The 15,557-nt window shown below is 36.0% G+C and overlaps 1 protein-coding gene across 2 annotated transcripts in view; it reads left to right on the top strand.

The window, feature by feature from the left end:
* Positions 1–15,557, top strand: part of NLK (nemo like kinase) — a 131,824-nt gene that overhangs the window by 95,502 nt on the left and 20,765 nt on the right. For both annotated transcript variants that reach the window (XM_031468357.2, XM_031468356.2), the window contains exons 4-5: positions 10,735–10,841; positions 12,380–12,465. In XM_031468357.2, the coding sequence (XP_031324217.1) occupies positions 10,735–10,841; positions 12,380–12,465 (193 nt within the window). The remainder of the gene's footprint in view (positions 1–10,734; positions 10,842–12,379; positions 12,466–15,557) is intronic.

Genomic DNA, 15,557 nt, shown 5'->3' with positions numbered 1-15,557 from the left:
GCTTTTTCTACAGAATTACCTTTGACAGTTGGAGTAGTCAGGCTTTCTGCCATGAGTCTGATTATCATGCATTCTTAAATTACTTCCTAAAATAGACACAGCAGCATCAAGGTGGGTTAAACAAATATTGATCATCGTATAGATTTGTTTTAATTGGAGCAAGAAGTCAGGGGAGGTTTAGCATTAAGGGGTAGTTGGCTGCCAGGCTCTATCTACATTAGTTCCCTAGTCTTCTTGCCCATAATCCCTTTTTGCATCAAAGAAAATTGTACAAAACTGTTTTTAATCCTAAACATGCCTTTCTGGTATCTCTAGTATAGTCCCACCTCACTTCTTTGATCCTCAGAAGATTTTTTCTTTTTGTTTTTTCCTGCTTTTTCCTCTGTCCTCCATGAACACATTTTATTCCTCAGCAACCATTGCGAGAGTCTAGCATGGTGTCTTGCATAGTATATTTGGGCACTGTGCACTGACAGCTCAGCTGTTGACAACTGACGTACATTATTCTAAAGAGCATCACATCATTAAGGTTGACATTATAACTCGTTAATGGTGACATGCTTCCATAATTTCAATATCCAGATTTTTTTAATTAAAAGAAGGAAAGAAATGGGAAAAAAATTAATAAAAAAAGAAACTTTTTAATTAAAAAAAGAAGATTGTAACCAAAAGCAAATTAATACCCCATCTGTGGCAGATTTCATTTAGTAGAAGGTAGAGATTGTGATTTCTTACCAGATCTAATGATTCCCAAACTTATATTTTCAATTTAGACCTCCGCACCAAAGGCCTTTCCTATATTTCCAGCAATCTCTAGTTCAGACTCTTCCCCCATCTTGTCAAGGGCTTCTACCCCAACCCTCTAGCCAGCCACACACAAAAGGTTAGTCAGGGCTTCTATTTATGTATACACACACACATGCTGACTTTTAAACTTCTCCTTATCCATTAAAGGATATATAAGGAATATAATAAAGCTATTCAAGTTAAGCATATATGATTCATAGGTACAGGAAAATTTTTATTGAATTGGCAATTTTAGTTTCATAATTTGACTAAAGGAGGATGAATGAAAGGAATAAGAATTGAAGGAAGTGAATACTCAGGAGGTAGAAAGAGAAAGAGGCAAGTGCGAGATAGGACAACTTGCTGCTATGATTTTTTAACCTTTGTATATTATTTTTCAGGTGCTTGCGAAAGGAGTATTGTTATTTAGCCTGTCAACCTGACATGCCTTTACCCCCAGCCTAGGTCTGTTATATAGGAATAGTCTCAGGATGTTAAGAGGATTCAATGAGGTGACTGTTAAAAGTGACACATAGTAGGCTCAAAAATAATTTTCAGCAAACTGACACAGTCTCTCAGCAAACTGTAGGACTGTCTTTTATTTGAGGTTGTTGCAGTTCAAGTGCTAGAAGAAATGACCAAGAGTACTTGTGTGGATTTGGGCAATCACTTCAGACATCCTCAGACTCAGTTCCTTCCAAAAGGAAAGACTAAAACTCAAAAAGAGAACAATTAGTTCTCTAGAATAATCTACTACTTGTGCTGTGAGAATTCATAGAGATAATTCATATAAAGTGCTTAGAAAATGCCTGGCATGTAGAGAGAACTCGATAAATGTTAATTGCTTTGATTTTTATCATTTCTCATGTGTTTTTTTTTTTTAAAAAAAAAGGTGAACTGTTTTAGGAAACCTAATGTTAGCATGTATGTGGTTTTATAGATAGAGGTAAACTGCCAATTAGAATGTGTATCTGATTAGTTATTCAGTAGGAACTGAAAGAATCTTGATGGTTTCTCACATGTTTAAAGGTTTAAATCTGTTGGAATTGAGCAATTCTAATAATTTTGAGATTTATTTTTTTAGAAGAGTATCTCTTGGTTGTGCTACTTTTTCTTATTCCTGTTGGCTGTGTGATGTCAAGTCTGGCATATTCAATCCCAAAGCAGTGCCTCGGGGGCTTTATGAGATTAACAGCTGTAACAGTGTTGTGATCTTTGAGCGAATCTGTTGTAATTGCTTGTTTAATTGTCCATCTCCCTTGGTGTGCTATAAACTCGGTGAGGACAGCGATGCTCTTGTACACCGTTGTGTTTCCTGTGCCTAGAACAGTGTCTGGCATATGCTACTATTCAGACTATTTGTTGAAGAAGGAAGAGAGTGACTTCCCACTTGAAGACACATGGCAAGGGAGGGATGCTAAAAGCCACACCATGTAGTACAGTATTGAATTTCTGATTTTTGTTTGGAACCTAGTTTTTGCAACATGCAAGTAATGTCACTTTCATGAGTTTCATTTTCTCTCTCGATGTTAAATTAAGGCAAAAACTTCATGGAAAGGGTCAGACTTCAGAATCATTACAATCTGGGTTTGAATCCGAGCTCTGTGCCAGCAGCTTAACCTCTCCCAGCCTCGATGTGCTCATCTCTTAATAGGAATAGTTACAAGTTAGTGAGGATTAAATGAGGTGACATCAAGTGGCACTTAAGTACCTTCCACAAAAAGTCTCCTTTCTCCATTTCTTCTCCTCATAGCACATGATTCAAAGTATTTCAGCTTTTCTTTATTTCAAAGTAATCTGCATACTGTGGTGGCACTTGGTTAAGAAATGGGAAGAGTAGGCAGGCTTTTATGGGAAGCAGCTTGGTGGAGTAGAGAGAGCACTGGACTAAGAATCAGGAAACCTAAGGTAATTCTGGCTTTTTGCAAACTGGAAATGTGACCTTGGGTAAATCATATAACCTCTCTAGCCTAAGTCTGTGTTTCTGCTAAGTAATATTCCCTATTGACTAATAATATTTGAGGAAGCAGCAAAAGGACTATTTTTGACCCAATTATATATAAAGAAGCTTCTGAAGTGTGAATATTACAAACACACACACACAATTAACTCTTTAAAACGACACAGAAACACTTGTGTCTCTTGGGCACCTGAGGCATCAAGAGCTGCCACCCCCCACCCCCTGCATTTATAATTGTTAATTTGCATCTTTCGCTTTTCTGAAGCAAATCAGTACATTTTGAAATCCATATTTCATGGAACTACTTAACTAATTGCTGCAATCAGCAGCAATTTATTTTATAGCAGGGCTGTTCAAATCGCTCTGAGGTTGGCATACTGTACACAGTATGTTTTTTACAATCATATTTTTAATGATGAGTTTTAATAGGGGAAAATGGTTAATCTGCTACTATTCTCCAGAAAGTCCAACTTTGGTCCTGTATTTTACCTTTACCCAATGGTAACTTAAAAGGCCACAGCAAAGTCATTGACCCAGTGGGTGCACCAGCTGTTGGAGAGGCTGTCCCATTTAGAAGGACCGGGAGAGGGAAAGAGCACCCTGTTTTTCCTCTTGTTTGGAGACCCTCATTAAATTACTCAGAAACAATAATAAGATAGCTGCCGTTCAAGTTAATGGCACCTCTGAGTCCCTGTCAAGAGAGCTTTATTTAATGCGCAACAGACCTGGAGTGATGCAGGTGCCTTTTCAGGCCCTCATTTAATTTAAGCTGCTTTAGTTGGCATGGCAACTAGTTGAGACATCTGGGAGACATTATGCCGGGGATTGAGACATCAGAGGATTTCTGCTAGAGCAAAACAGAAACCTTACCATAAGGTGGTGTGTGTTGCTTCTAAATTTCTGCAGCTATATTGTTAAATCTCAAAATTCAGGAATTACATTTTCCAGAAAAATAAAAATTAAAAAGGTTAGCCTGGTCGTTGGCTTGTTTTCTGTAAAGAAGAAAACTGCTTTATTCACTGGAGTGAAAAATATTTATTTCGGCCCTAAAGAATTTACTTTGCTAACCTAAAGTTTGACGAAACTTACTCTCTGCACAGTGGCTGTTTTAATCACTTTGTAGAAATCATACATTTAAAATTTCTTGGTGTTTTATGTTTAAAAGATATTAGATGAAGGGGAAAGCCTCTCTACACAAGTTAAACAAAATGGTGAAGGTAGACAGTGTTCTGTGTAGTTTTGTACTTTACTTTCTGGTTAAATTAAGAGTTTATTAACCTACCCTCATTCTTTTTTAATGCAGCCTGTCATCTTCTCAAGAAGCAGAGATACGAAAGTATGCTTCTTTTAAACTCCCCTTTCTTAAATATTATAACAGGAGGTTGAATGAAATTTTTTTTTAAGTTCACAGATTCTGAGGACAGTAACATAGTAATCTTACCATTTGTGTTTAGCAGAGGGAATACCTGCTGGTTTATGTTTTATGAGAAATATGCACATATATATGTGCTCTTAGTATGGAAGAATTGACTTACTGTTTGAACTCATGCTTTGTGTTCATTTTGAATGCCTTGCTTTTCAGTTTTTTGGTATCTGGTAATACTTTGCCCTGTATTAGGTTGAACCATATGAAATTATTATTTTTGTTGGTCAAAATAGTCCAATATTGACAGTTCAAATCCAGTAGGTCTAGGGTAAGCAACACCCCAATCTGTAACGCTAAGTGAAACATAAGAATTTTTTCTGAAATGAGTAATTATAAGATATCTGGTTAGAACAGTACCCATTCCAGCCAGACAGTGTTTTCCTTTTCCCTTTTCTTTGAAAATGTAATCACTGTTAGAAGAAAGCATATGACATTATTTCATACTTATTCTCTGTTTTTGGCTTTTGTATCAGTTTGTTCCTTTTATAAGTCAAAGCAAGTTTTTCAAGTGCCAGCACTATGAATTCAACCTGATAATTGGAAAATTAAGATGTTTTCTCTCTGCTGCTTGCATGCATACCAACTGTCAGTACTAACAGTAAAGAGTCTGGCATTGCATCTTGGCTGCCTGCTTTGTAGATATGTGAGACAGATATAACCTGCTCTTTACTTCCATGCAAGAACTTTACAGTCCTGGCAGGAACAAAAAAATTGTCAATAAACTCAGAAGTCATGACTGACATCCCATATAGAAAAGTGCTTCATAGGCTCTTAAGGAGTTTTTTTCTCCTGAGTAAAAGCCCTGGTTGACAATACTTAATACAGGGATGGCAGTTGTCAAGTTTTTCTGGTTTTGTTCTGTTGTTGTTGTTGTTTTCCTGTGTAATGTTCCTTTGTTTTCATCCCTTGTAATTTCTGGAACCAACTCAAGAATATTAAGACTTCTGATTATGGCTTAATGGTGCAAATAGAAGTTTTCTTCTGTCTCTACCCTATGATTAAGATTTCCTGGTGGGAAAACATTTTTCAGTGTATACAAGAAGGTTGATTTCCTTAATATGTAAAGCACTCTTACAGATAAAATTATCACTCCAGTGGAAAACTGAGTAAAGAACAGAAACAATTCTCTCTCTCTGTCTCTCACTCACTCTTCCTCTTTTTTTCTCTCTCTCATACTCATGCATACATATGGCCAATAAACATGTAAACAGTTTTTAACATGAAAACACAATTTGTAGAACACGAATCTTTACTGCCAGTCCTTCCTGCAGTCCTCCTAAAATATCAGTAAAGGGTTAAAAACTTAAACTAGAAGAGGCAGAAACAGGTTGGTTCTTGCTGTGGAATATCAGAGCCGCTCAGGAATTGGAGGTATCAAGTATCTCAGAAAGTAGCGATGCAGGTAGGCCTGGACACAGAATTGGTTGCAAGCCTGGGTAAGAAGCAGTAAGATGTTCAGATGTTCAGATCTTCTCCTGTTCCACAGACGACTAAATAAAGCTTTATTCCCTGGAGACAGCATGAGCTGAACTATGGTGTCTTTGGCCCCTTCTCTCACTCATATAGAACCCTGGCAGCCTGACCTGTGCCTTCTAACATAGAAGTTTGGAGGGGTCTTCTCTAGAGAAATGGATTAATCCAAGAGAGAGGATCTATGCATAATCAAGGATCCTTTATGAAACAAAACCATAAAGCTCTTTGCCCTCCCACAGAACTATATTATGGTAAAAAGAAAAAATAGTAATAACCTAAATGTTCATGGATAGGGGATTGCTTAAGTTGTGACATATATAAAATGGAATACTGTTTAAGCACTTTAAATGATATAAAGGATTGTATACCATGGAAAGATGTTCATAAGATATTTTAAATTAAAAAAAAACATGTATGATATGATATTCTTTGACACAATAATTCCACTTCAAGGAATATATCATTAGGAAATTATCAGGTTCCTAGAAGGCTGTATATAGAGGATGTTTATCTCAGGGTATGTAAAGTAGAAAAAAATTTTTTTTAGAAATAACTTGGATTTTTACCAGTGATAGATTGGTGAAGTGAATTACACATGTATCTGTATACTAGAACACTATACAGACATAAAAATACTGCTTTTGAATATTTAATAACAGGGGAGTGCTTATATTTTATTAAGTTAAGAAAATAGGCTGCAAAGCCATATGTATACTATAATCTCAATTTTAAATATACATACATCTATGAACACACATTTTCATGAAGATGTTATAGGTTAGTTCAAAGAGGTAGGATTCTAGGTAGTTTTTATACTCTGGCTTCATTGTATTTCCCTAGTTTTCTGTGATAAAGTTTTGGGGGTTTTTGTTTTTTGGGTTTTTTTTGGAAAATGTTTAAATCCTAAAAGTAGAGACAATAGTATAGTATCTATGATATACACAATACCCAACTTCAACAATTACCACTTATTTCCTCTATCCTTTCTTATTAAGAGGATAGGGGAAAGGAAAGTGGGAATATTTTAAAGTAGATCCCAGGCATCACATTGTTTTACCTAAGAATACTTAAATATGCATTTCTAACTGATAAGGGCCTTAAAAATATAACCATCACATTATTATCACACCTAATAAAAATAGCTAATATCTTAGTATCTGTTCCCTGGTTGCCACAAAGATCTCTTTTTTAATCAGCTTTGTTTGAATCAGGATCTAAACAAAATCCATACATTGCATTTGGTTATATCTCTTGAGACTCTTTATCCCAAGCATTCCTCCCTTCCCTTCCCCTCACAACCCTCCTCCTTTTTCCTCTCCTTTTCTTTTTTCTTGGTCACTGATTTATTGGAGATATTTTTCCTGGAGAATAATCCATATTGTGTGTTTGGCTGATTGCTTCCTCATGGTGTCTTTTGGTTTTTTATTCCCCATATTTCTAGTAAACTGATCATTAGAGCTAGAGGATTGATTATATGGTTTTTTTAGACATGAATACTTTATAGGCACTGGTGTGCAAATCATAGGGACATAGTATCTTGTCCCACAGTAAGTGCTGCTAAGATTGAGTTGTGGATTTAAGTGGTATTCTCATCTCTTTCAAGTGATTTTAGCAGCCATTGATAATTGGTACCTTAGATCCATGGTATCTTAGAGGTTGCAAAACGGTTATTGTTTTTCCCTACTATATCATTGCTTCTGCATTTATTAGCTGAAATTCTTTTATAAAGAGTGCAGTGAACATTTAGTATATTTCATTAGGTTTTAAAAGTACAACTGAAAAAAAGAGAAGATAAAATCCTTAATTGTGTGGGGTCATTGAAACAATTTTAAATGTAGTCAATTCCAAGTTTCACTATTATGTAACCTTAGGCAGGTTACTGCCTTCTGTTAGCCTCAATTTCCTCATCTGTAATTGGGGATACCACCACCTGTCTTGTAGGATTGCCATGAAAATTAGATGAGATATTTGAAATATTTAGTCAAGTGGCTGGTACCCAGTAGATGTTCTATATATATTCATCCATTCATCAGATATTTATAGGGGACTTAGTAGGCATTTTTCCTGAGAGTTTTGGATAGATTTGTGAACAACACAGACAAAAACCTTCAGCCTCACAGAGCAGGATTGGAGAGACAGATAAACATAATAAGAAAATTATGTAGGATAAGTACGAAAGGAAAAAAGAAAAAGTAGAGCTGTGCAAAGGGGTAGGAATTAGATGAGGAGTGCAGGATGCACTGTTAGAGTGGTCAAGGTGGGCCTTGATCGAAAGATAGGATTCAAGCAAAAACACAAAGGAGGTGAAAGAGTTAGCCAACTAAATGTCTGGGGAAGCACAGTCCAGGCAGAGAGAACAGTCAAAGCAAAGGCCTAAGGTCAGTGTGTGTCTAGCATGTTTAGAAAATCGCAAGGAGGAAAGAGATAGGAGGTCCAAGAAGGAAGAAAGCCACATCATTTATGGCCCTGTCAGGACATTTTAAGGACTTTGACTCTCTAAAAATGAGAAGCTTTTGCAGAAGAGTGACATAATCTGGCTTTCGTTCTAAAGGATGATTATGTGAAATGCACCCAAAAAATAAGATGAATTGATGAATGGAAAGAGCCATGGATAAGTGTGCACTAAAGCAAATAGGACAGAATGTGAAGTATAGAATCTAGGTGGTAGGCATACATATGGTGATCAGTGTTTAATTCTTTCAAGTTTTCTGTGTGTTTGAAAAATTTTATAAGAAAATAAGTTTTAATTATTAGGATGAAAACTAATTCTAACCTTGATAATAATATTATGATTTAGCTGATGTGTATCATTTTATAAAATGATTCTAACTTGTTGCTGAAACTGTCCTATAAGGAAATTCTACATGCCAGATCTTATTTCCTGACTAACTTTCATTATGAAGTAGAATGTATTTCTTTGGAAAGAGCCTGGTTAATAAAGCCTAATATAAAAACTATACCTAAGAGTATAAAAATCTTAATATTATATTTTCTATATATAATAAAGCTAATGTCCGTATATAGGCAAAAATACTGTGGCTTCTGTGCTTTAGAAATCTAGGGGTCTTGGGCCAAAGTGGTAATAGTGGACATGATAAGAAGTGGTCTAATTCTGTGGCTAAGTTTTGAAGAACCAACAGTATTTTCTGATAAATTGGAGGCAGAGAGAGAGAAAGAGACGAATCGAGGATGACACTCCAAGGTTTGTGGTTTGTGGTGTGAGCAACTTGCTGGAATAATAGGTTTGTTGTGGGAAAGCCTAGCTAGAAAGTATGTGGTGTGGGAAGGGTAGAGAATACATCTTGGAAATGTTAGTTTGAGATGTCAGTTTGGAGATGATGAGTAAACTGTTTGACATACAAGGCTGGACTTAAGGCAAGAAGATTAACTAAAATATGGAGTTGGGAGTCATTAGCGTGGATGTTATTTAAAGTCAAAGGATCCAATTACCTAGAAAGTGAGTTATCAACAGAGAAGAGGACCAAGCCCTGGGGTGTTTCAACATTAAGTGTTGGGAAAGAAAACCAACGAAGGAGTATTGAGAAGAAACAGCCAGAGGGAGAAGGAAAGCCAACAGCTGGGTGTCCTGCTAGCCATTTGAAGAAAATGCCTCAAGGATGAGGGCGTTTTCAACTCCATGTTATGTGTGTCAGGGGTTATCAAATTATTCATTCTCCCTACTCCCAAGCTGGCCCTTTTTCTACTTGTTTTTGCTAAACATTAAATTAAGTGTTTTTAAACCCTTCTCCCCAAATCATGATCACTTGCTGTAGTGAGATGTTGTAAGAACCTTTTCAAAGCTAAGTTCCAAAGCCTGACATCACTTTTATTATAAGTTTTGAAGGCAGACTCCTTCTTATCTTTATATGCCCAGCATTTACCCTTAAAATGAGCATGTAAGTGCTGAAACAAGAGTCCCAGGACCCTCTTAGCTCATTTATAGCTAATGCTAAGCATCCCAAGACTGTAGCCTCTTCTTGAGATGACCTGTCTTCTTCTAGGATTAGCTATGGGACAGGACTAGTACAAGAGGTGTTTCACAGGGTATCAGATGGTTTGTCCTTTCCAAAGCTTCCATAGGATCTCTCTGGAAGAAGAAGTTTAGGACCTGAGGAACTACGGTAAGAAAGCAGAATAACTTGGACACTTTTTGTCTGGTTTTCCCTGCTTTCAGTTGCACAGGGCCAGGGAAGCCTTAGCGTTTCACTCAGAATGTGAAGCTAACTTTTACAAGGTGTCAAAAGAATTTGAAATCTAGCAGGAGCCTCTGAAAGTCAAAGGCCCTCACCCCTTGTCTTAAGGAAGGTTATATTACTTAAATCATAAAACTCACTCAAGCTTTTTAGGAGTTCTTAACTGAAGACAGGGTAAGACATGAATCTGTCTTTTTCTAGATAGAGCCAAAGACAGTGCCTCCCACATCTCTTGCTCCCTGGACCCTTAGCCTTTGATCATCTGCCTAGTGTTGACTGAGCAAAACCCTGAGGATATAACAGAGTACAAAGTCTAAGAAGCTTAAAATTTAGTGAGGAAGGTATAAATGTAGAAAAATTTAAGTAAAAGAATTCAGTTGTGAAGATTGTAGAGAGATTTGGATTTGAACTAAGCATTTTACACCTTTTTAGGAGTACCATACTTTATAAAGTAACTTAAGCCACAGCTGATGGGTAGGCTGACATTTTTTCCATTGGTGCCATGGTGGCTAGTGTGAGGCCAACAGCCCTCTCTTGTTTGGATTCAGAGGATGCTCCAGGAACATGTCTGAGTAGATCCTGAGATTGTTTGGCCTCCATACTCTCCCTGGCCTGGCTGTCATTTAAAATATTTACCTTTATTTTTCTCTTTCGTAATACTAATTATAGGAAAGTCACTTGGTTGTTTACTCCTGCTAACTTTTAAAAGTTCTTTAATTTTGGCAATGTTTTATCTTGTGAGGGCTGGAATTCTCACCTCTGTCACACTGCCTAGAAGTTTTCGTTCCCTAAGCTTTTTCCAGCCTTAAGAACAGAAGTTATTCTTTAGACACGGCACCTACTATGAGGGGTTGGGGGCTGAATTCTCTGAACTCTCCTTAACTTAAAACCTCAAGATACGTTGTCACAGAATTGATGCAGAGTGACCTACATAAAATTATCGTCTCTCCTCAACCACTCAGCTCAGATCATGTCAAAGTTTTTCTTTATCAGATTTTGCGAGGTAAGATTTACTTTATGAAGAAAAAAAGGTAGTGTCACTGAAAATGAATGTTTTCTTTGAATTTTAAGTAACTTGACCTCTCAAGGTTTACTTCTTCCCTAACGACTTTTTTCTTTTGACCAAGGTATTATTTAATAATCTCTATAGTTGATATTAAATAAGAGGCTTTTAAGGGTAGCCAAATGGTTCTTATTTTCAACTATGGAAAAGGCCCTGTCTAGTTCATTAGGCAGTCAAGTGGGTTAATCTGGGGAGGTAAATAAGCGGGATGGTTTGTCAAGCAGGGATTCTTCTGTCACAAAGTTTCCACTAAACCACCTTTAGTAGGAGTACGCGGCTGGCATCAGATGACAAAACTGAAAAGTAATAGTGTTCCCTATGAATGATATACATTCTTCAAACCACCAATAGGTGAGCCTGGTCAGAGTGTTGGCTGGCATGCCTGAGTCCACCTCTAGAAAAGCAAAATGACTCTTAAAGCCAAAAAAGCATGAAGGAGACTGGTAGAAACAATCAGCTAATTCTCCAGGCTGGCTCATTGAAGAACACCAATTTGATAGAGAAGCGATTTGGGCCAATGTTGTTGGAGCTGCTTCTGGCCAAAGGGTGTATCCTTCAGAATTTTGCCATTACAAATGGAGAGTTGTTTAAAGCTGAAACAGTTTTCTTACCTAGTAAAATATTCCCCCCCGCCCCGCCAAAGGATTCAAAGAATTAAGACATTCTTTATAAAAGAATTAAGACATTCTTTGTAAAAATTGAAAAGCATCTGCCAAAAAGATTAAAACCTTTACAAAATATTAAAACTAAAAAGTTCACCTTCTGTAGATTTGTTAATATTCTGGGTGGGGATGTGGCAGAGGGAAGATATTGGGTATCAGACTTCTTTTACACTTGTAAAAAAAAAAATGATTTGCTATATTTTATTCAAAAGACTCAGCCTTTAAGTTGTGACCTTTTATCTAGCAATGCTGAAGCCCACAGTCTTTTATGATGTCAAAAATATTATTAAAGTAATTAATTGCCAATTAAGTAACCTCTTGATTCTCAGTGGTAGAGAATACTACCAACAAACCTGGGAAAGTTTCTGAATTTTTGTGCCATCAATGAAAATATGTCCTCGGAAAGGCTCCCTGTTGGTTAATGGGCACTGTTTTGTTGGAGCAGGCTCAGAATCACAGACTGAGAGGATCAATAGCTGAGCTCCAATAGCCACACTTATGAGCAATTCAAGGTTATTGGTCTGGTCAGCCCTAACTCCAGTGCTGGGAAGGCTTATTTATACTTAAACCTAAATAATCTTTTGAATTATAGACATTATCTCAAGACTGTGCAAACCTTTGATGACACTTTATTTACAGTAGAAAAATTACAGTTTTTTTTGAGGTAGGACTAAGTCAGTCTTTTAATAGTGTTCATTATGCTGTTATTTAAGGAACAATTTAAAATCCTGTATACTGTTTCTGTGGTTTTCCCCCAAATCATTGGTTGAGTAAAGGAAATTAAATGTCTGCAATTCAATCTGTTTGTTGTTTCAGGTTTGAAATATCTCCATTCAGCTGGCATTTTACATCGAGACATTAAGCCAGGGAATCTCCTTGTGAACAGCAACTGTGTTCTAAAGGTAGCTTTTCAGTTTTTTCAAACATCTGAGAAAAAAATCAGAATATCAAGGCAGGTTTAAGAACATGTTTTTGTGAAAGAAATGGTTAAATTTATATTCATCACTTTACTAAAAATTGAAGAACCCAGTTTTCTCTAGCAATGTCAATGGTCGTGGCCATAGTAACTAATTTGTAGTCTTGGCTTATGGTTTCTTCATGATATTTTGCACATGTTTTGGAAACCTGGAATTGAAATTGCGATGTGACTAGAAAGAAGAGCAGAGAAGGTGATTTATTTTCAGATTGTCCCATTATAAAGGAAGTGTGTATCAGAAGAAATATTGAAAGACCAGTAAGCTTCTACTTACATGAGAATTAAGTATGGCTTTTAAGAAGACTGCCTAGTTTTGCACTGCTAACCTTTTTTATACGATATTTGACTGAGGTAGCAAAGTAGGGACATAGAAACATTTAAAAGTGAAAATACTAAGCCAGAAAAGGGTCAGATGTGTTTCCACAATATATAGTAGCCAACCATCAGTTATTCCTCTGAAAGGGAATTGGTTACAGGATGTATTATGGTTAGTAGCCCCAAAATCTCAAGTTGTCAATTTCAGTTTTTACTCCTATCCCAGGACCACCCCCACCCCATTGTCTTTTGTTAGAATGGCTCACAAATAGCAAAATCCACATGTGTGCATTTCCCTACCTCTAACAGAGATGTGTATTAGCAGAACTCCTATGTGGTGAGGGGTCCACCACATTTTTCTCCATCACAGAAATTAGAGATGAGCGCCTTCCTAGACCTGAGTCATCTCTGTGTAAGCAAACTAAAATTCCACTTACTTTCTGAGTGGCTACGATATTACATGATGCTTCATTATATTATAAATATTCTTAACATTTCAACTGATAGATTTGAAAATGAAAAGAACTGTTTATAAATGTTGCCTGCTTTAAACGTAATCAAGACTGTCATTAGTACTTAGCTTGTTGGCAGTTAAACTAAACCTTAAAACCAAATATCTAAATGAATTTCATTTTTTTATTTTAAATGCTTTCTTTTAACTCTGGGCCAATTTTCTTTAAAAGCTGATGTGTTATACTGCTTTTTAATAAAAATTCTCCCTTCACTATAGCCTTGAAAATTCTGTTCCTGTATTAACTCTAGAAAGATTAATAACACCTATTCTTCATATTTTCCCTGAAAACAGCTAATAGTATAATTCAGTCTTTTGTTTCCACAGAGAAATTAATTTTCCCAAAAACCACTAAAGTAAATATTTCTTCTGTAGGTCATTGAGTTCATTCCCCTACCCCCTTTTCACTTTTTAAAAAGAGCTGCAGTCTATCCCCATAGCCTATTTTAATTCTAAAAATAAAATAAAATAAAATAATAAAAACATTATAATCAGGAATTCTTTGTCCTACTTAGACCCAATCAGTTTTATAATCATTTAAGCTAGTTTCTTCTTATTTCAGTTTCTGGTTGCAGAACTTCACAAGGCATTTGTGTAGAACCTGTCGTGCTTAATACCATTAACTACTTGCAGTCCGTTTTCCAAATCGTCTGTTACAGTATTGTAACCTCTGGCTACATGAATGAGTAACTAAAAGAAAATGTCATTTGTAAATAAACAACATACAGATGAGAACAAATTGAAATTTTGCTCTGCTCCTTTAACTTGTCTTAGCAGCCTACTTTTGGAAGCCAGAGTGCCAGTCTACTGATGCTAATTCTCTCTTCTCCAGTGTAAAAATTATTTGAAAATAATTATGATAAAGCATTTTTTAAAATTAGCATCCTTTAATATTGTGAATATATTTTGTTTCCTATTAAACACAAAACATAACTTTGCTGGAAACTGTAATATCTTTTTTGGTTATCTGATCATATAAGCTTCTTACTTTGGGTTTAGCTTGTGTTGTCCAGATAAATTGCCAAAAAATAATTCTAGATCCTTTTTTCCTACAAAAGATTTCCTTTGTAAGAGGAAAAACATTTTCTGTTGGATGGGGGGTTAGGTTTTTTTAAAATATAAATACAAGAAAGATAAAGTGGATTTAAGTTCTTTCCTTTGGGTTTTGTTTAGTTTCAAGAGATATCCTGGGGGAGAGGGTATAGCTCAAGCAGTAGAGTGCATGCTTATCTTGTACAAGGTCCTAGGTTCAATCCCCATTACCTCCTCTAAAAATAAATTTTAAAAAAATAAATAAATCTAATTACCTCCCCTTCCCCCCCAAAAAAAATTTTTTTAAGAGAGATCCTAAAAATTCATGCCGAAGTAATAACGTTTTTAAATATTATGCGTTATTTGAACACTGGTCTTTGGGAGAATTTGATAAACAACATACCCTTTTTTCCCTTTTTGGTATGGTTTTTCTGTGTGGTCCGGAAATTTACCTTCATTTCTAAAGATGTTGGCTTCATACTAATTCATCCCCACATACAAACATAAATTCATTTGATGTGACCAGACATAGTAGATTCAAGATAAAAAGAATTGCCAAAAATTAGGGGTAAAAAAAATTATTTTTAAAGCAGTGGTTTTCAAATATTTTTTAAGCTTCTAGACCCCTTTTTCAAATAAAATATTATGCTGGGACCTCAACTTAGAAAACAGGTAAGAAGTGTTATTTCATCACTTATAATGTTGACTCAAAGTTAATCAGTGAGAACACTGAAGCTTACTAGATGGTCATTTCTCTCTTACCTCATCCTCAGTGCTCCCAGTTTTTGTTTTGGTTGCTCAGTATCAAGAAAATCTTAATTCCTGAAAATAAGCAGAAGTTGCCGGTGGTGGCACTGCTACTGTTTACTAACAGCTCACCTTGCAACCTCTACGTATTTTTCACTTAAACAGAAATAGCAAGAAAAGATGTATTCCTAGGTCTGCATGAAAGAACCAGTCTTTCTCATTTACTGTTATGTCTCCACGTTCTAGCATACTGTCTACTACATAACAGGTGCTCAATTAACTGTTTATGATATGAAGAAATGAATGAATCTACTAGCACTGGTATTCTACAGTGTGCTACATTTTGACATAGCCACACAGTTGAGTGTGAATTAGTATTTTAAATAGATCTATGTGAAGTTTAGGTAAAATAT

This window comes from Camelus dromedarius, chromosome 16 (assembly GCF_036321535.1).
Source record: "Camelus dromedarius isolate mCamDro1 chromosome 16, mCamDro1.pat, whole genome shotgun sequence".
Lineage (NCBI taxonomy): Eukaryota > Metazoa > Chordata > Mammalia > Artiodactyla > Camelidae > Camelus > Camelus dromedarius.
Note: the sequence above shows the minus strand (reverse complement) of the source record. Positions and strands in the feature narration are given on the sequence as shown.